At 41.3% G+C, this 20,152-nt stretch overlaps 2 protein-coding genes across 2 annotated transcripts; both read right to left on the minus strand.

Moving 5' to 3' along the window:
* Positions 1-654: 654 nt before the first annotated feature.
* On the minus strand, positions 655-3,504 carry nkx2.5 (NK2 homeobox 5). Its single transcript, XM_043256735.1, has 2 exons — positions 2,579-3,504; positions 655-1,744 (listed from the first exon to the last, which is right to left on the minus strand). The coding sequence occupies exons 1-2, from the start codon at positions 2,922-2,924 to the stop codon at positions 1,140-1,142; spliced, it is 951 nt and encodes a 316-aa protein (XP_043112670.1). The 5' UTR covers positions 2,925-3,504; the 3' UTR covers positions 655-1,139.
* Positions 3,505-11,024: 7,520 nt separating this feature from the next.
* Positions 11,025-19,561, minus strand: stc2a (stanniocalcin 2a). The gene is made up of 4 exons (XM_043256617.1): positions 19,037-19,561; positions 17,170-17,312; positions 16,874-17,085; positions 11,025-13,390 (listed from the first exon to the last, which is right to left on the minus strand). The coding sequence occupies exons 1-4, from the start codon at positions 19,173-19,175 to the stop codon at positions 13,033-13,035; spliced, it is 852 nt and encodes a 283-aa protein (XP_043112552.1). The 5' UTR covers positions 19,176-19,561; the 3' UTR covers positions 11,025-13,032.
* Between the last annotated feature and the right edge of the window lie 591 nt (positions 19,562-20,152).

Consider the following 20,152-nt stretch of genomic DNA (forward strand, 5'->3'; position numbering starts at 1 on the left):
GCACTTTTGCGCTGTCAGTCAAGCGCGACGTTCAGCCTCGCGCCAATGGCGCGCGAACCGTTTTAAACGGTCTGGGTCCGATGCACGAGACGCGTTTTGCAGGAGGACGCGCGGTTTAACGACAGTCCCGCGGGACGCGTTTTTCTCTGAAGACGCGCCGAAGCAAATCACGCGATACTGAAGCTCTAGAAAGCGGGCCTGTTCGCGGTTCGGGGTTGTTTCTAGACTCAAGCGCTCGCTTAAATATACAATACGCGTCGTTTTAAAGGGTTTTTAATCGATGCATGCTGTAAGTCGGGTTCGCATTTGGTGAAAACGGTGACCCCGAAAATCTGTAGCCTTTAATCTTTGCCAAAAGTAAAGGTAAAACAATAAAACACTTAAAAATGAAGCCGTGCTTTTTTATATATATAACACGAATGAGTACAAATAGCCTGGGAACCAGAATGGTTAGGAAATAGTTGCGTTCAGTAAATGCAATAATAAAAGCAATAACGCTACTAATAATATCATAAGCGTTTAGCGATTTTAGCAATGCATTTTGTAAATACAGATGTGCTGATGTAATATAATTTTAGCCCGTACGTCAGTTGTTTACGCTACTGTTTAAATCGTTATGGTCAAAGCCAAAAATAAATGCATGGGCTGCATTCTTGAAAAGCCTTTATTATTTCCTTTTAAAAAGTTTACATATCAGACTTACACAAGCAAATGAACAACAACACCTTAAAACGGACTTTCTGGATACGAGACACACGAAAATGTTTCTTAACTATAGCTCACGGTCGCCCTTTATTGGTTACAGGTCTGTTATTTTTTTATTATTATTATTTTATACATACAAAAATGAGACTGGCCTTGAAAGAAAGAAAGAAAAGAAAGCAAGCATGCATGGGAACTTCTTTCGAGTTTGATAAAGGCCTCGATACGTCTGGTGAAAATTATAAATAATCTACATACTTTAACGTGCGGGTTATCTCTCATAATTTAACTCAAGTGCAAGCAAATTATTCAGACAGGTTTTAAAGCAAACGATGCATATAGCTTCAAAAAGGTATTAAAGAGTAAGAACGAACGCGCTCTCGCGTCTGTCCGATCGTCAGTTATGAAAATATTATTGGGACTGAAACGTTTCGTCTTCACCAAGCTCGGATGCCGTGTAGCGCGGGAACCCCGCCGCCGGACTGAAACGGGGCCTGCGCGTTATTCAGTTCCCCGACCCCGAAGTTGATGTAGTTGCCGCTGGACTGCGAGGGCGGCTGGACGGAGGCCACGCTCGACGGATAGCTGCAGGAGTAGTTCGTGCTGCCCGGACTCGGGAAGTTGCTGAACGCGGGGTAGCCGTTGTAGGCGAAATGGTTGATCCCCACGTTGTAGGAGGCGTTGTACGCGGACGCGTCGGCCAGGCACGGCTTTCCGTCCCGGACCAACACCGGCACCGAGATGCGCCTCGGAGGAGCGATGCCCACCATCTCCAGGGTCTGGTCCTGACGCTGCCTCTTGCACTTATAGCGTCTGTTCTGGAACCAGATCTTGACCTGCGTGGAGGTGAGTTTGAGCACGCTGGCCAGGTGATCTCTCTCGGGGGCGGAGAGGTATTTCTGCTGTTTGAAGCGTCGCTCCAGCTCGTACACCTGCGCTTGAGAGAACAGGACCCTGGGCTTTCTCCTCTTCCTCTGTTTGGGTCGATCCGCATCGTCCAGCTTCAGGTCTTCGCTCGGTTCTTCCTGAGAGCAGCCGATGTCTGGAAATGGAGGATTCGTTTCATTGATGGACTTTAACGGGACGCAAATCGTCAATAAGCCTGCATTCGGCTTCAACCCAACTTTGGGTCAGATATGGACCAATCGGGTTCATTTTTAAAATAATATTTTGTATCAAAAATGTTGGGTCAGTCCATATTTGACCAAAAGCTTCAACCCAACTCTTCTTGGTCGAATATGGACCAATCGGGTTCATTTTTTAAATAATATTTTGTATCAAAAATGTTCATATTTGACCCAAAGCTGGGTTGTGCTTTTATCCACTCATAGCATTCAGAAATTATATTTAATTGTCATTTCGTTTTTCTAAACTGAACAATTCTATTTCTGCATTTACTTTTTTACCGATATGGACTAACAAGTCACCTTTTCTCTGCAGGTTGCGACCTCTTGAAGGTTTGAACCTCATGGCTTAGGCCTTTCAAACATAACATAAATCAAATATGTGAGCTATTTTAGTGGGTTGAATTTTATTTAACGATCTCAAAAATGTATTTAACGATCTTAAAAATAAAGCTGGCCATGACATAAAATAATTCCATAGATAACTTTTTTCCTAAGTGTGAGGCGCATTTTATTCAGAAGAAGGATCTGTGAATGTTCAATTTTCTAATCATTTACTTCTCCTAGCAATAAAACTGCAGTTTTATTACTAAAAAGCGTATTGAAAAGAACTACACAAATGACCAAAAAGGACCATTATGGATTTATTGTTATAATCCATCTACACAAGCGCGCTTATTATTATTTTTTAATTAACTCAATATTATAAGTGGTGCATTTTTTAAATAATAATGAATGCATTTTAGTTTCACCTTTTTTTTCTTTGTCCTCAAACGTGTCCTCCGTCTTTGCGTCTTTAACATAGTCCATTTCTAGGAAACTCTTCCCGTAAAAGGCGGCGGTCCCGAAGTTCAGAGAGCCGTTTTTGTTGCCTTTGTCGTCCTGAAGGTCTTCGCCGAAGAGGGAGGCTCCGGATGGCATTTCCATGAACTGCTCTTGTTTAAAAGTGGACAGCATGCAGGACGAGCTCGGGATGAGGGCACTGTCCAGCCGCTGAGACATGTCCAGAGAAACCAAGTCCTCCTGATTCTGCTCCAGGTTCAATATGTCCCTCACTGAGAAAGGAGTGGAAGTCATCTGGCTGGAGAACATTGCCATGGAATGATGGTCCTCTTGGGCGACCCGGTTGGCATTTATTAGGGGTGCCCAGTCGTTTAATGAACGGGGTTAAACTTTTGTGTTTGGAGGTAGCCGATAAACACACGTTTATGTTTCTAATAGAGCCCTCATAACGCACTTTTGGGGTGTAAGGAGTGACCGCGCGCTGTAATGAGGCAGGGGGCGGGGCTCAACATTTCGGAGCTTGTCATTGGCCAAGTGACGCATAATATTAAAATGACCCGCGAGAGTTCCATACAAGTCCACGCGTGAGATATAACGTCCACCGATTATATCGACTTTAGAAACAACAGCAACAATTGCTTTTATTAGTTACAGTGCCGCAATTCAAGCGAACGGGTTTTTTTTTGTCAAGTAAAGCCTGTCAGCTCTGAGAGAGAGGTGGATTTCAAATCATCCCTTCAGTGTCCCTTTTGGCCGGAAGCGGCGCGGCGTGCAAAAGCGCGCGCGCGCTCGGTTTGTTTGTTTTCCTCTTAATTGCTTAATCCAGAGGAAACCCGCGGGCCAGAGAAGGGTGTTCTCCAAGGGATCGGACGGTGCCGTTGCTGGAACCTGAAACCTGCGAAGACAAACCCAACTGTCTACCACTGAAAGATTCTGGTGCCACTGCGTTTGTTATCAAGACGTGATAACAGATGACAACAAACCAGAAACCCACCCACGCCGAACAGCCGCAGCAGAAGAGCAACACATGGCATCTCGCATGAAATATAGACCTGTGTGGCGGAAATGAGAGATGATAAGAACACGTGTCTGATAGTTGAGTTACGCACTAGATGCCGGTTAAATGCGTATGAACAGTACACCGAATAAAAACAAAAACTTCTTGTACCGATACGCAAAAACTGACTTTTGCGTGCATATGACACGCTGGTGTTTGCGTGCATATAATACGCAGTTTTAACGTGCATATTGGTTAGCGTGCATATAATACGCAGTTTTAACGTGCATATGATACGGAATTGGTTAACGTGCATATAACACGCAGTTTTAACGTGCATATGATACGGAAGTAGTTAACGTGAATATAATACGCAGTTTTAACGTGCATATGATACGGAATTAGTTGGCGTGCATATAATACGCATCTACCCCACAACCCTAATAATACCTACTGCGTAGCATACACACGCCGAAGTCCAATTTTTTACTCAATATCATTAGTTTTTGTTTTTATACGGCGTACTATTTATACGCACCTTACTATAGATCGGGTTGACACACACACACACGTTTATTTTAGTTTGCATTTTCTATTTAGACTATGCCTACAGACAATACACACATTTTCTAATTTGTTCATTAGTGTTTTATTCGTCTCTATTTATAATAGTAATTTAAATGATCAATTTATATAAATAGATTATTATAATTACCATGTCCCTTAATAAACCAATTCCACGCTTTTTAGCAACATCTGTTAATTACGCTGCAATATGGACATAATCCAGTGTTTTTTTTGGCCAAAGCATCAGACAGCGATATTAGTCATCGTTCGCGCTCGTGCGGAGGAGACAGACAGTATTATCGTTTATTTTATCGGAGTAAATGGCGCTCGCGTCTGCAGCAGAGCTTCGTGTTTATAGTTTTGGAGAAAATCAGCGCGTCTGAGTTTCAGACAGACGTTCGTGATAAATGAACGCGAGCACTTTTCTCTATGAGCGAACCAATCCGTCCCTGCAGTAACGAAGCAGGTTATGGAAACTGCTTTACATCACGGTGATTTATGACGCATCTCCTCCACCGACAGCCTCAAAGCGCGCGGACGCTTCTGGGACGGAGCTCGCTCGCACGATCCGTCTTGTTTGATGCATTTCTGGAATAAATATTATGACAGACTACACGGTCGAGAGGAGAAGAGCCGCGAACTCCCGGGCTGTCTTTCAGCAGCGCATTCGGAGCAGATAAAGAGTTGGATAACGCGCTCGAAAACTTCCTGTAGGCCGACCTGTTTAGGAAACGCCGGGGCGGTGGGGTGAGATGGGTGTTATCTAAACGAGTCTGCTGCAGCGATGAAACCACAGAGCTCTTCATCCCCGTCAATCACCTCCAAACTGAACACCTCCTGAAGGAAGACCCGGAGACCCGCTTTTTAACACTTCACTTAAAACACAGGCGCTCAGCTTTTTATTATAAAATTTAATGTTCGCTACTTTTTCTGATTTTTAGCCTGCGTAAAATGCATTTCCGTCGTGTAGCTTTACGTTTAACGATGTGCGCAATTATATTTTTGTTTATTTTATTTTTTTAATTTTGCATCAAGAAAGCATTTTTGCGTGTCCGATGATCTAATTTTTAAGTGCTAAAAGCAAAAAAACTTTTATTTATTTACCATAAAACGTGTTTATTCGTGGGCAATTTTGTCGATATAAATGCACGTGCATCGGTTAAATTATTACGCACGTTATTATTATATTTTATTGTGCACAAAGAAAAACTAAAATGCCATTTAAAAATGAAGTAATTTTATTTATTTATTATTACGATGGTTTATAAAACTATAAAAAGTCACGCATGAGCCTATAACGCGTTTGTGCGGTTCATTCCTCGAAGTTAAGCGCGAGTTATTAATTCATGCCAGTGTTAAAAAAAAAGAGAAAACTACAGAGAACGATGTAATATAAAATAATCTGCAGCTAACGGCCTATTGCATGAAGAAAATCGTTAGTGTGCGTTTTGTCATCACATCATTTGTCTCGCGTGTCTCGGGGAGTAACAGTGTTCACAGCTCTGGATGAGGAGGGCAGACAGCTCCCGGTGGGAGTCAGATGACCTGCTCTCCTTTGGAATAGTTTTGACTATTGTGTTCATACGCTCATATTTCAAAAAAGGCCCTGTCGCTATATTAATCATAACTGAAGAGGGTTTTGCAGCTGGTTGCACGGACCAGACAGTTCAAGAATGCCCCTGGATGTGGAGATTATAGTCTCTCGGAGAAGTGAGTGTATAAAAAACAGTCCCTGATTAGAAGATAGTAGCCTAAAGATAGACTTTTCCCATTTTTATGAAAAAAAATAAATAAATACAATTATATATATTTATATAAATAAATAAATATAAATAAATAAATAAATAAATATATATATAAATAAATATATATATAATATATATAAATAAATAAATAAATATAAATAAATATATATATATATAAATAAATATATATATAAATAAATATATAATATATATATATACATAAATATATATATAATATATATAAATAAATAAATACATATACACAATATATATATATATAAACAATATAGGCATATATATATCTATATCAAATATATATAATATATATATAAATATATACACACACAATCTTATCTTACAATATAGGCAATGTTATTCTGTCTGTGAATTTAAAGTTTAAAAGTCTTAAAGTTTTGTCGAGTCTGCCCCCTGGCGGCGGAGTTTAACATAGCAGTCACATTTCATTTATTCATGCATTGAAGTAGAGAAAGTAAAACGCTTCACCATAATAATAAACTCTCCACAAAACCATAACGGAATCATATTTATTATATTGGACTATTTTCATATTGGCAAAATACTTAGAGCAGCTGAATATCCGATATTTAAAGTGACAGATCACCTAAAAAAATCTAAACTCTGTGATCATTTATGTGGACTTGTGTTGTTCCACACTTGAATGAATTATTCTGCAGAACATCAATACACTTTGAAGAATGCATGTAAACAAAGAGTTTTCTCTACAACTTTTATCATAAAAGTGAACGGCTACGTATATTTTGCCAGTATAACAGAATAACGAAAATTGAATACATTGGAAAAACATATAATAATATATCTTACATTATGGAATAAAAGCAAGTCTTTTTACAGTAACGTTTCAAATGCTACTTTGAAGATTGTTTCAAATGCTACCTGCACAGGTGAACTTCATTAAAGCACAAACACATCTAGAAAGGTTTGGAAAAGTGTGCATCTTCACAAAGACAAGCGTCTTGATTCTTCCAGTAAAAATTAAATACAATTCAACTCTGTTAAGCTGACTTTAATTGAGCACAAAATCCAAAATGTAAAATCAAATACACCGTTTAGTAAATCTATAAACAATTAAAATAACTCTGTGAAATACACTTTATTTTTCATTAATCCGGAAAATGTATATTCATAGCAAAAATCCTTTAATTCGAAGTTGATGCATTTCATAATTTCGATCGAAAACAAGAGAAATGACAGATTCTATTAACTATTAATTTTTTTTTGCAATACCACTGATGCAATTATATATATATATATATATATATATATATATATATATATATATATATTTATTTATTTATATTTTTATTAATTTATTTTTTTATTATTATTTATTTATTATTTTAATTAATTACTTTATTTTTTTTGTGAAACTCTACATGCAGATTGATACAATATTAGTAAGTTTACAAGCATGAATCCAAAACTAGAACAGATCAAATCTCCAGATCTTGACCAAAGCTGCTGAAATCCACAGGCAATGCGTACGAATGACCGCTAGAGGGCAGCAGCGCAGCGCTTTTCATCGAGAGCAGTGGCCCTTTAAGAGCAGAGCCATGTAAAGCAGACAAAGACTCAAAGCAGCTTTTAAAGACGAGCTGTGACAATTAAGGCGTTCAGGACTTTTTCACGACATAAAGACTATCTATCCATAACAGCGTTAAATACAGTATGGCGTCTATAACTCGACTAAAGTCTATTAATGGCTCTCTGCATCGCTGCAGCGTGTTATAATACAAATATAGTATAATATAAAACAAGGTGATTGTGACTTCTGCATGACAGAAACTTGAAACGACAAAGTTACAAGTTATAAATAGTCACATTAAGTCATTAAACAAAAAAACTAATCAGAAGATAGAATACAATTGCAAGGAAATAATGTTGTTTACTGACAATTAAGACAAACTTGTTTTTCCTGCGGAAATATACAAAAATATCCTTAAATACAATACCACCTGCAACTGACCGGAACATCGTGATTCTTAAGTCTGGTGAATATTTAGTTTATTGTTATTATTATTGATAAATTGTTTATTTAAGGAACTAGTTAAGCATGCTCTTTGGGAGTCCGACCATGCATTTTGATGCACGCCTCACCAGCTCAGTAAATTCATCAGCCTTCAGAAAGGCCACTTTGTTGTGGCGTTGGTCCGTCATATATTAGGTGCAGCGGCCCGGCCTGAGAACCAGTTCGCCTGCTGCTCGACCGCAGCCACCAGAGCCTCATAAAGCCTGTTTATAGATCTTCAGGCCCATGACAGCAGCGGCCGAGCCAGAGCCGGAGCGCAGGGGAGCTTGTTTACGGTGCGGTCGTCTCGGAGAGAAGGAGCGTTTTTCCCACTGCTGCCACGAGCTGAGCGTTTCTGCAGGAGGCCGGTGGAGGTGCCCGCTGCAGCTCAGCCTGGCGCCAACCCCGTGCCACGCGCCCTGACAGCTTTACGCACCGGGCGAGAGGAACGCTCTTCACATCAGCGCCGCTGGCTCCAGACCACGCAGACCTGACTGACTCGTCCAGAGCCGTAGAAGTTCAGGCCTGGCTGAATCAGAGACTGTAGAGAAGACGGATTCGCTGTGGAAAAGTGAAGCCATAACATTCATAGCATGGCCGCTGTCATCTTGTAAAATTATGTCATTTGGAGTCTAAGCAGAAGACTTTTGTTTGGAGCCAGAGTCTGCGCAGTAGAGATTCATTTGAAACCCGAGTCTGTGCAACAGAGATTCGTTTGAAGCCTGAGTCTGCGCAGTAGAGGTTCGTTTGAAACCCGAGTCTGTGCAGTAGAGATTCGTTTGAAACCCGAGTCTGTGCAACAGAGATTCGTTTGAAGCCTGAGTCTGCGCAGTAGAGATTCGTTTGAAACCCGAGTCTGTGCAGTAGAGATTCGTTTGAAGCCTGAGTCTGTGCAACAGAGATTCGTTTGAAGCCTGAGTCTGCGCAGTAGAGATTCGTTTGAAACCCGAGTCTGTGCAACAGAGATTCGTTTGAAGCCTGAGTCTGCGCAGTAGAGATTCGTTTGAAACCCGAGTCTGTGCAGTAGAGATTCGTTTGGAGCCAGAGTCTGCGCAACAGAGATTCGTTTGATGCCAGAGTCTGCGCAGTAGAGATTCGTTTGAAGCCTGAGTCTGCACAACAGAGATTCGTTTGAAGCCCGAGTCTGCGCAGTAGAGATTCGTTTGAAGCCCGAGTCTGCACAGTAGAGGTTCGTTTGGAGCCAGAGTCTGCGCAACAGAGATTCGTTTGGAGCCAGAGTCTGCGCAACAGAGATTCGTTTGGAGCCAGAGTCTGCGCAACAGAGATTCGTTTGAAGCCCGAGTCTGCGCAACAGAGATTCGTTTGGAACCAGAGTCTGCGCAACAGAGATTCGTTTGAAGCCAGAGTCTGCGCAATAGAGATTCGTTTGGAGCCAGAGTCTGCGCAACAGAGATTCGTTTGGAGCCAGAGTCTGCGCAACAGAGATTCGTTTGGAGCCAGAGTCTGCGCAACAGAGATTCGTTTGAAGCCAGAGTCTGCGCAAATAGAGATTCGTTTGGAGCCAGAGTCTGCGCAACAGAGATTCGTTTGGAGCCAGAGTCTGCGCAACAGAGATTCGTTTGGAACCAGAGTCTGCGCAACAGAGATTCGTTTGAAGCCAGAGTCTGCGCAACAGAGATTCGTTTGGAGCCAGAGTCTGCGCAACAGAGATTCGTTTGGAGCCAGAGTCTGCGCAGTAGAGATTCGTTTGGAGCCAGAGTCTGCGCAACAGAGATTCGTTTGAAGCCAGAGTCTGCGCAATAGAGATTCGTTTGGAGCCAGAGTCTGCGCAACAGAGATTCGTTTGGAACCAGAGTCTGTGCAACAGAGATTCGTTTGAAGCCAGAGTCTGCGCAATAGAGATTCGTTTGGAGCCAGAGTCTGCGCAACAGAGATTCGTTTGGAGCCAGAGTCTGCGCAACAGAGATTCGTTTGAAGCCAGAGTCTGCGCAACAGAGATTCGTTTGGAGCCAGAGTCTGCGCAGTAGAGATTCGTTTGAAGCGTAAGTCTGCGCAACAGAGATTCATAGAGTCTGAAAGGTAGAGAGTCATTTGGAGTCTGTACAGTAGAGATTGTGAAGCGGAGCCATGAAATCAAAACACCACACCCCATTTTTATAGCATCTAATAACTAATAAAAACTTGTTAGAAACGCTTATACATAAATTAGCATGCTAAGAACTACCTACAATCTGGAAAAAAAGTATTTGAAGTGTAATTTGCTTTTTACCTTTATCTCTTACATTACAGTATATTACATTGAGAGATGCCAAGATGCTTTGGCATCACTTTTCAAGACTTGTGTTGCACGCTTGATCTCAGCTGAGTTTCACTCTGATTAATGTGGCCTGGTCCTCGTTTTTAAAGGAATCAGGAGTAAATGCACAGCCGTAAATAAACCAGAAAACATTTTGCGCGCGGAAAATGTCAGGCGTTTACTTTTAGTTACTTTTTTGCTTTATTAAAATCGTTTTGTATCACGTCGAGTCAGAAAGAGATGCACTGAGCCGATGGGATTACCTGCATTTGATACAGCTTTCATTCCTCAGCATATTCACAATAAAACACCGGTTTGAATGTCCGCTGTGGAAAACCGTATCTTTGTCGTGTTATCCTTTCATCCACCGAACGTGATTTCCAAATAATGAATTTGCTAATTGCCTCTTTACAAGATGTCGAAAAGTTAAAACAACCGCTTTTTCAAAATAAAAGTCACGGACTCGCTCAATAAAAGTCTATTGTCGCCGTCTAATGATGTAACAAAAATGACCATCACTAACAAACAGCCCGTTTCTTAATACTATTTATTAATTAATGTGTGCATGTGAGTGCGTTTTGTAAACACTTCAGACAATACACTCTATATTTAGTTAATTATTAACAATATATCAATGACCATATAAATATACACACTTGCATGCTAGTCACAATTAGCTGACATGCCAAACCCCGAAATAATTTATTGACAATATAATATTAAAGAACTATATTGGCTTTTATTGTACTAAAATGCTTTGTGTGGGAAAAGAAGATTCAGAAAGACACATCCGATTAAGAAATGAGCTTTAGTATTTATTTTTCCTAAAACAATTGGAACACATGCTATCTGTACCGATATGGAACCTATCGTTCAATGCAATAGTCGTACACAGATTTTTTTCTCGTTCCTTGTAACAATCTAAAAATGTTTTCCAGGTTCAAACCCAAAGTTGATCACATTTTTTTTTTGCCCACGTTTGCTGGAATACCTGAGTGAATCAAGAAGATGATTGGTCAGAGTAACTACTGTTGTCTTTAGGCTGATGAATAGCAGAACCGTACAGGCCGTTCCTCCTTCTTAAACCAACAATCAGCTCCGAACATTTTATTAACCAATCACGTGGCAAGGACCCAAAACAATTATTTTCGCAGCTATAGTAAACAATAATTCACCCATTTCAATATTATTGTCAGTAATACCCTGAGCTTCTCGTGTGGACTTAACCCAGTTCCTGGGGCTAAGGCCAGCCGGCTGCAATTCCAGCTTCTGGCTCTTCTCAGTGGCTCTGGGAGAAAACTGCTATTTTTTACTTGGAAACACCAGTGGCTGGCTGTGGACTTGGCCTGAGCACCGGCAGGCCTGCTTTCCATGGGACACTGTGCGCTAAAGTTGTTCCTATGTTCAGCTAATCTGTTTGGGCAGAGCCCAGAAACGCAGCACACACATCAGACTTAAGCGATACGATCAGGGCGCTTTATCATACCGAGACACGAGGCAGCTAGGAGTTTTTACGCATCTGCTCGGGTTGCACAGTTCATTTTGGGGCTAAAGCCTCCGTGTGATATCCTCAAGGCACAATAAGCTTGTTACTGGACGTCGTTTTGACTTCGCTTTCCTTCTAAAGAAGCACAGAGCGTTGTATGTGCTAGACCTGGACTTCAATCCCGTACAGCTTGTATTTAATCAAGTATTTTAAAATAACAATTACAGACACATTTCTGAAACGAACAAACAAACGTATCTTACATATCTACAGTCGGTATGCGTAACTGGTGCAGTAATGTAACTAATACAACAGCAAGCGCTATATTACATATAGTATATCATCACTGAATATGGAGGCTATATTTAGACGGGTTTATATAAATATAGATATACATAGATTTATATGTACATGTTTTATATTCAAACGCTGCATGAAGCATGAAATAAATAAACAAGGCGATCGAATCGAAAAGAGTTGATGAAAATGACAATCATTAATCCAGACTTCCGTTTATCGTCGGAACACAAATGAAGATATTTTACACCATAGACAGCAACACAACTGAACCGGTCAGGGTCCACAAACGTAGTGTGTAAAACAGGAAGTGACATCAGTAGCTCGACGAGACAACGAGAATCCTTTTTTTTGCGCAAAGAAAACTAAAACGGCAACTTACTCAACCATTCTTCTACCCCAAGCTCCGTCTTCGGCCATTTTGGAGAGTATCACAATGCAACAAATAAAAACGTATTTGCCGTAATCAGGCTTGTTTACGTTCCAGCATGAAATCCGTGGTCGTTAACGCCAAAGAGAAAGCGCACGCATGCATTGTGATAACTTGGGGGTACAGAATGGTTGAGTAAATTGTTATTTTTGTTATTCTAGCGTCACCAAATTGAATCTGAGCTACTGATGCCACATCCAGTGTTTCTAGACCTGGATCAATCGAGTTGTGTTGCTGTCTATTGAGGGTCAGATAGCTCTTCAATACTATCTTAATCGTGTACAGAAGATGAACTGAAGTCTTACCGATTTGGTAATTAATGACATAATTTTCATTTGGGGGCAAACCAACTCTTTAAGGAGGACAGGATTTGCAAAATAGAGATGCCGTGTCAGAACTAAAATAAAAGCAATTCTACAAAATTAACAATCTGGAGTATCAAAAAAGCTGCACCACATTTACCCTGCAAAATGTACAGTTTGGGAGAGCTGGAATGACTGTGGAGGAGTGAGGGTGGATGGGTCGAGTTAAGAGGTCTGCTGAGTCTGTGAAGTGAGGGATCGGGGCGTCACGGTCAGTTTAGGGGATCCGGCTATTTCACCTCCGGATGTCACTGATCTTCGAGTCTTCCTGCTCGGTGGGGCCGGCGTCTAAACTGGCGCGCCGCGGGCCTTGGCTCCGGCTTCTCGTGTGGGAACTGAAGCCGACCTTGCCGGGTTTGTCCTTGTCTCCCGCTCGAGCGTTCTTGTGGTGCTCGGCGTCTGAATGAGAGGAAAGCCGCGGGCGCCGCTCGAGGCCGGCTGACGCTGGAGCTGAAGTGATGGATGTACAGATGCTCAGGCTGTCGCACAGAGCGCCCCAGTTCTGCTCGCACTGCAGGCGCACGCTCCTCGTAATGGCTTCCTTCACCTCCTCTCCACAGCTCAGCAGGATGTTCACCAGCTCGACGTACGGCCTGAGAAAAGCGGGGCGATAGTGGTCAGGTTCTACGAATTCAAAAGGGTCAGTTCACCCCCCCAAAATGACTTATTCACCCCGGTGTCGTTCCGAAACTGTACGATTTCGTTCACCTTCAGAACACGAATTGAGGTATTTTTCACGAAATCAGAGAGCTGTGTGATCCTAAACAGACGACAACACAACTGAAACGATACCAGATCCAGAAACGTAGCAAATACGTTAGTAAAACTGGATGTGACCTCACGGCATCGCAAAAACTAAAGTTGAGCCAGTGATAATACCTTTTATTTGCGCAAGAAAACAAAAATAACAATTCGCTCAACCACCCAAGTTGCGTCTTCCACGATTTTGGAGATTATCGCAATGTAAACAAGTCAGATTACGTCAAACTCCTTAAGTAATCTCCAAAATGGCGGAACACGTAGAATAAAGAATAGTAAAAATTGTAGTAAAAAATTGTAGTAGCACCACTGATGTCACATGAACTTTATATACTAACGTTTTGTTTCTGGACCTGGATCGTTTTAGTTGTGTTGCCGTCTATGGAGGGTCGGGTGGCTCTCTGATTTCATCAGAAATATCTTAATTTGTGAGACAGAAGATGAAAAAAGGTCTTACGGGTTTGGGGGTGACACGAGGGCAAGTAATCAATGACAGAATTTACATTTTAGTTTGAACCAACTCTTTAAGGCCCACATGCTGCAGGGAAAAACATACATCATTTGGTCCCATTCAGCCTCAGGTGAGTTATGCATTAACGATACTGTCATTCACAAGTCTGAACCTAAATGCTTCTCTGCCTACACAGTCTGTAAGCGTCATGGTTAATAACGCATGCACTGCGTTAAGGAGCACATGGGCGAAGATGAAAGGTTATCTTACACGTCTTTAATCCAACGAGGGTAAACCCAAACACAATGCAGCCCAGCAACATTTAAGACACACAGACGTAAGATCAAACAAACTCAATACTGGCTGTATTTACACTGCATAGTTCAAATGACCCAATTATTAATGATTTTTTTCTTACATGTGGCACAGATCGGATATGGCCAGATGGATTCCGATATTCTCTGCTCTGGAAATAAATCAGATATGAATCGAATATGTGCATTTTTGTCTACCTTGTTAATGTGACTGTAACAGACGAAACATCTCTAGTTAAGTAGCCCAGTATTAATCTAGTCTGTTTGGGTTAAATAAAAGGCCTAAAAGTATAAATAAAATTTATTGCAGCGTAAAATGCACACGTTGGACACAGATCACTTTTAAAAGGTGAAACAAGGAACGGTGCAAAAGGAAAACAAAGTCCAAATGAACAGAAACCTCGACTGTAAGAGTTCGCTTCTGTTTTTATGCTGCACAGTACACATAAAAAACTGCCATTAAAAACTGGTTTTCATAAAATAAGTTGCTGCTCAGAAAGCAAACCCATGTGGGCCGGTTCTGGGTGGATATGTAGCCTTCTTAAGACTCACATCCAGATCATCCTGCATCAGTTGTTGCATCCTACTAAAAGTAGCCAAATTCTGTTAAGCCCTCATCTGTTTTATAGTAAATTGCCCAATGAAATCCATGCGGGCCGGATCTGGGCCAACACTGGTTGCTGTTTGGGGGCATATTTGCCATGTCAAATGTGGGACAACTTAGGCTCGTAGCCACATTAGCCAGTGCTCTCTGTGCCATATCTTTGCCAAAACTGGCATAGATACAGTTTAAAATACCTCGTCCACATTTGCGGCATCATATACAGCCACTTTAGGCTCATAGTCACATTAGCCAGTGCTCACCGTGCCTTATCTTTGCCCAAACATGGTTTATATACCTGGGCCACATTTGCTCAAACATGTGTGAACCGTATTTGGTTCACAGCCTCATTAGCCTTCGTTGACCGGGTCACATTTTTGCCAAAGGTGGATATAGTGGACCATTGACTTCCAATGAAGAAAAAAAAAACCCACAGAAATCAGTGGTGACCCAAAACGGTCTTTAAAACATCTTCCTTTGTGTTCAGCAGAACAAAGAAATTCCTGCAGTTTTGGACGTACTTGAGGGTGAGTGAATGACGACAGAGTTTTCATTTATTAAAATGGGTTTATGGGAAGACTTTAACTTTCGATTGTTTTAATAATTTAAGTTCACTTCATTTTAAGTAGTCTAATAAATCTTCAACTGATAGCTCTTGTGATGTAGAATGGTCAGTGGTTAAATATTAGGGGGAAAAAATATTTCTTAGAAACAGTAATCACTGATACTGTCCTCCTTCAGTCATAAAAATTATACAAATATTAAAAAATAAACTTCATGTTGTTTCTACATTAATCTGAAGATCGAATGTGAAGTTATTGCAATGTAAAAGTATTTTTAAAAAGGTGGGATTAATCACGGTTAGTTAAAAGTCAATCAATTAGTTCATAATCGATTTGAAAGTACTAATATGTCTGTACGTGTACAGTATATATATATAAGGTTATATAGTGATTAGATTCTGGAGCTGGGCCTGGGTCAGTGGCGGTTAAAATGAAGCGGGCCAAAGCTTGCCAGCACTGCTGCTCTACTTCTTCAAAATGACTGACTCTGCTCTTTGTGGTCCTCATATGTTCATTATTTGCTGCAATGACAGTTTGTGTCACTGTACAGTAACCGAGCAGACCTTTCATGAGACGCTCCTCGGAATCAGACTGAATAAATAAATTAACCTCCACATGTGTTTTAAAATGGAAAAAAACATCAATTTTCTTCAAACATGCAGCTAATGGGAAATGACGCACTTTATTCAGTCGGTTTAAACAAATATTCATAAAATTGCATTTATTTAGTAAACAAACAAGCTTGAAAACAGGCTTGATGTGATTACTGATTGATGCTCTGATCCAACCACAATCATATGAAATACTTCCCTCCAAATGAGGGAAATTTAAAGAGATATTTTTCGAAGAGTTGGGAATTGAAACCGTTTTGATGATCACCATTCTTTGAAATATCTTCTTTTGTGTTCCACAGAGGAAAGGCTTGGAAAAACATGGATTTTTCATTGTTTTGGTGGACTGTCTCTTTAAGTGCTTACAGAAATGCCATTAATTGCACAATATAGTGTCAATAGTATTAAAAATATATATTATAATATATATTAAATATAAATTAAAACAGTACACAAATATATTGTTAATTAAATTAATGCTTTATATTATATTATATTATATATATTATTATTAATGACATTGATTTAGACATTGAATAGAAATCATATGGACCAATACTTTTTTATATTACAAATAAAACAAAAAAATATTTAAAAAGTGCATGTTAGGCTTACATTACAAGCAACATGAACAAAATAGAATGCAATCATTGATCGCCATTATTTGTAGGAAAATAACAGGCCTATTCGAAAAAAACCACAAGTAATACTCAAGCTCAAGAACAGGACACCAAACAGGAGCACGGAAAGCCGATACGCCGAGCATGATATACCTACCCTTTGGGAAACAAGTCTTGGAAGTGTATCATCTCCACCATGACATTGACGTTGTCTTTAGCAGCCGAGCAGAGGTTGTGTTTCATGTAGCACTCCCGCTGCAGCTGGAAGACCATCTCCTTTATGGCCAGGCATTTTCGGCTGATGCAGCTGAACTTGTGCCTCAAGCCGTGAGCCATGCACTTCAGTGCATCCTTGATGAAGGACTTGCCCTGCGAGCGTTTAAAACAGAGCCTCATCAAACACACGGACTAATAGCTTGACGTGAAACCCAGTGGTGGCGGACGTGTGCTCACCTGCGAGTCGAACTTGCCGGCGTTGTGCAGGAAGGTCATGCAGATTTCCTGGAGGCCCCGGATTTCGCAGGAGTTGTTCTCGAAACACTCGAAGACGCCGCAACCCACGTCTCCGGCGCTCACGAGACAGTGCTGGATCTCGGCTGCAGACGACAGAGAGGCAGAGCAGGCCGTTTAAAGCTAAATAAAGAGTTTGCGGCAGCGACCCGTGCAACACGCCAATGCTTAAATACGAAATAGAGCTGCTTTAGAAATATACTTGACACAACCTTTTACGCGTGAATGCGGAGGCCTATTTTCCGGCTTTGTTTCTCCTGTGAAAATCGAAGAACTGTATTTAGGGGACAAATTTAGCAGAGAGCGCGCTGTGGTAATTAAGGTATGCTATTAAAGTCCATCAAACTGGGAGGCATCTTGCAGTAACTGCCTGAGATGTGGAAAAGCAAGGTTAACTGTATATAGGGCAGGACGAGATGGCTTTTACCTTGCTGAGGAGATGGGGAAATATAGAGACCACAGCAAATAGCATGCAGAAAGAAGAATGTGAATCTTTTCGGAGCGCTTTATTTGATCACAAAAGCACTGATAAATGTTTGAAACATTAGATCATTTTTCATGACCACATCTTTATGAAATGGTTTGCGATGCATGTTAGTCGTGTCCTAAGAGCAGTAAGAGAAAGGCCGCATGAGCTGCTTTAAATATTTAAGTTTCGCTACAAACATTGTGTAAACTGGCCATTTGAGGACTTTTATTTTATAATAGACAAATCCAGTGCTGTGAGGAGACACAAATGACTAAATATGTCACGGCATGTTGCTCTAGTGCGAGACAAACGCTTACTAAAACTGAACCTTTGTGTACTAAAACCCCATTGTGTCAGGAAAAAGCCAAAGCACTATAAAGCACAAATCAGTTCACGAAAAGCTATCGCATTACAAACTGCCTGCATATTTTACATTATTTCTAGGGACCTTGCAATGGCTCCTTTCGTAAAAAGACATTGATTGCCTTTTTTTAATTATATGAGCAAACACATGCCTTAACATTCCCTGAATCCCTCCACTCTTGTGAATATCTGTGTCAAAGATGAGCAGTTATTATTATGAACAAAGATTCTTTTTAGAATGTTTAATGATCCATAAAATCTACATGATACCTGACTGTTCTAATTTGAGTGTTCCAAAAGCTTTTCAGGTTTCCCTAAGCTTCACAGAAAACAGCACATGAAAGGTTTTTAAGCTCTTGTAGCCGACGCGAGTGTAAATGCATTGAAGGGGGTCTGTGCTGATGGAGGCGCGCAGGTACAGCGAGGATCGTGTGGATCGTGCGCGGAATCACACAGAGCCGCTGAGCTCTCCTGCTGCGGGCTACTGACCCAGTCTGGGCCGGTCCCGTGCAAAAGTTGAAAAGATCCGATGCCTGACAATGCGAGGGATTAAATTGCCTTTGAGAACGGTTCAGTTTGATCCGCCTAGTGCAACACGTTGAGCCGTTGCATCACTCCACGCTACAGGTTTAACTTGCTCGCCCGCGCAATGCAACAAAAGTTGCGCACGTTTCTATCCGATGCTCCCCACCGCGAGCACTTTGCACGGCAGTTCACACTAAAACACCCGCACGTAAACACAAACCCACCAAAATAAGACGCACGCGCGAGCCTGACAGCGATGTCACCGTATATCTTCGCCCGCCTTGTGCCACGCTATTAATAGTTTACGGAGATATTGGGTTTCTCTACGTCTGCTCCGTATTTACGAGATATCGTCTTCCTGCGGGATGTGCGTCGGCCGGTTTTGCGCCGAGACCGCGTCCTGGCCGCGCGAGACTCGGTCCGGCGCGCGATCGCAGCCTTGCGTTCCCTTACCTGTGTTCTGTAAGGAGAGACGTCCCTTCTGACTGGCCGGTTTCTCAGGGTGACTCTCGTGAACGTCAACGTTATCCGTTCCCACCAGCTCCCCCAAAACGGAGAGGAGCAGCAAGGCTAGCGCGCATTTGATCAGCATTTCTCCACTCAGTTTGCGCGATGTGTAACAAGCGGCTGGGGATCTGATGTGGAGGCTGTCGAGATGACACTGAGAGCGTGTGAGAGTGGAGAAGGGATGGATGCTGGATATATTTCCCAGAGTCCGGGTGTCAATTTGGATGAAGGAGTTAAGCAGGTGTTGTCAGTCGCGCTTCCCGACCAATCAGAAGCGCAGACCACCACGTCCAAGTTTTAGGGGTGTGTCTGGCGAAAGTTGTCTCTACTTGACATAAACCAAGCTTGTAAAATGCGTGAGGGTGGGTGGGTATTTACTCTACAAACGCTTAGGAGGCATCAGACAGCTGTAAAGGACAAGAGCCTGCGAGCCTGCGATTGAAGACCGTGACTGATGTGGATGTGACTCAAAGTCAAAAAGGAAGGGTTTATGAAATGTTTCATTTATAATGCATGCATTTCCAGAGAGCAAGAACTCTGTATATGTAACAGGAAATATAAATCTTATTCTTTTTTAATAAAAAAAAAAAATTGCATTGACCACTCCTGTGACTATACCAGTTTCATATATATGTGCATATATATATATATATATATATATATATATATATATATATATATATATATATATATATAACATGCTGTAAATGCATTGAATAGACTGCAGCTACATTATCAATTCTTTAGTTTTCTCTGTGCAATCTATTAAAACAATATCCACAGCGATATGCTCCACGATCTTAATGCAAACGAAGAAGAGGTATAAAGCATTTCCCAAACCCTTCAGGATAAATAAAGGCGGCATTGACAGGGAATGGCACATTCTGTTCCGCTCGCTGCTGGTGTACTGGTGACCCAGCGGATGAGCACGAAAAAAACAGGAACATAATGATTATTTGAGTTTTTACGTTGCAGTTTTTGAAAACAACTAATTATACAGTCCCGCTGTCAGAATGTGCTCCACATGGTGCAGAAAACGGGACAAATTTGCTAATGGATGGC

Source organism: Puntigrus tetrazona, chromosome 14 (genome assembly GCF_018831695.1).
Source record: "Puntigrus tetrazona isolate hp1 chromosome 14, ASM1883169v1, whole genome shotgun sequence".
Lineage (NCBI taxonomy): Eukaryota > Metazoa > Chordata > Actinopteri > Cypriniformes > Cyprinidae > Puntigrus > Puntigrus tetrazona.

What these genes read in the sequence shown, in the direction of transcription:
- nkx2.5 (XM_043256735.1), bottom strand. Translation starts at nt 2,924, where the DNA reads ATGGCAATGTTCTCCAGCCAGATGACTTCCACTCCTTTCTCAGTGAGG. An exon ending in TGAGGACAAAGAAAAAAAAG is followed by an intron (nt 1,745 to 2,578) that starts GTGAAACTAAAA and finishes CTCCATTTCCAG; the next exon opens with ACATCGGCTGCTCTCAGGAA.
- stc2a (XM_043256617.1), bottom strand. Translation starts at nt 19,175, where the DNA reads ATGCTGATCAAATGCGCGCTAGCCTTGCTGCTCCTCTCCGTTTTGGGG. An exon ending in CCGGCAAGTTCGACTCGCAG is followed by an intron (nt 17,086 to 17,169) that starts GTGAGCACACGT and finishes AAACGCTCGCAG; the next exon opens with GGCAAGTCCTTCATCAAGGA. An exon ending in CAAGACTTGTTTCCCAAAGG is followed by an intron (nt 13,391 to 16,873) that starts GTAGGTATATCA and finishes CGCTTTTCTCAG; the next exon opens with GCCGTACGTCGAGCTGGTGA.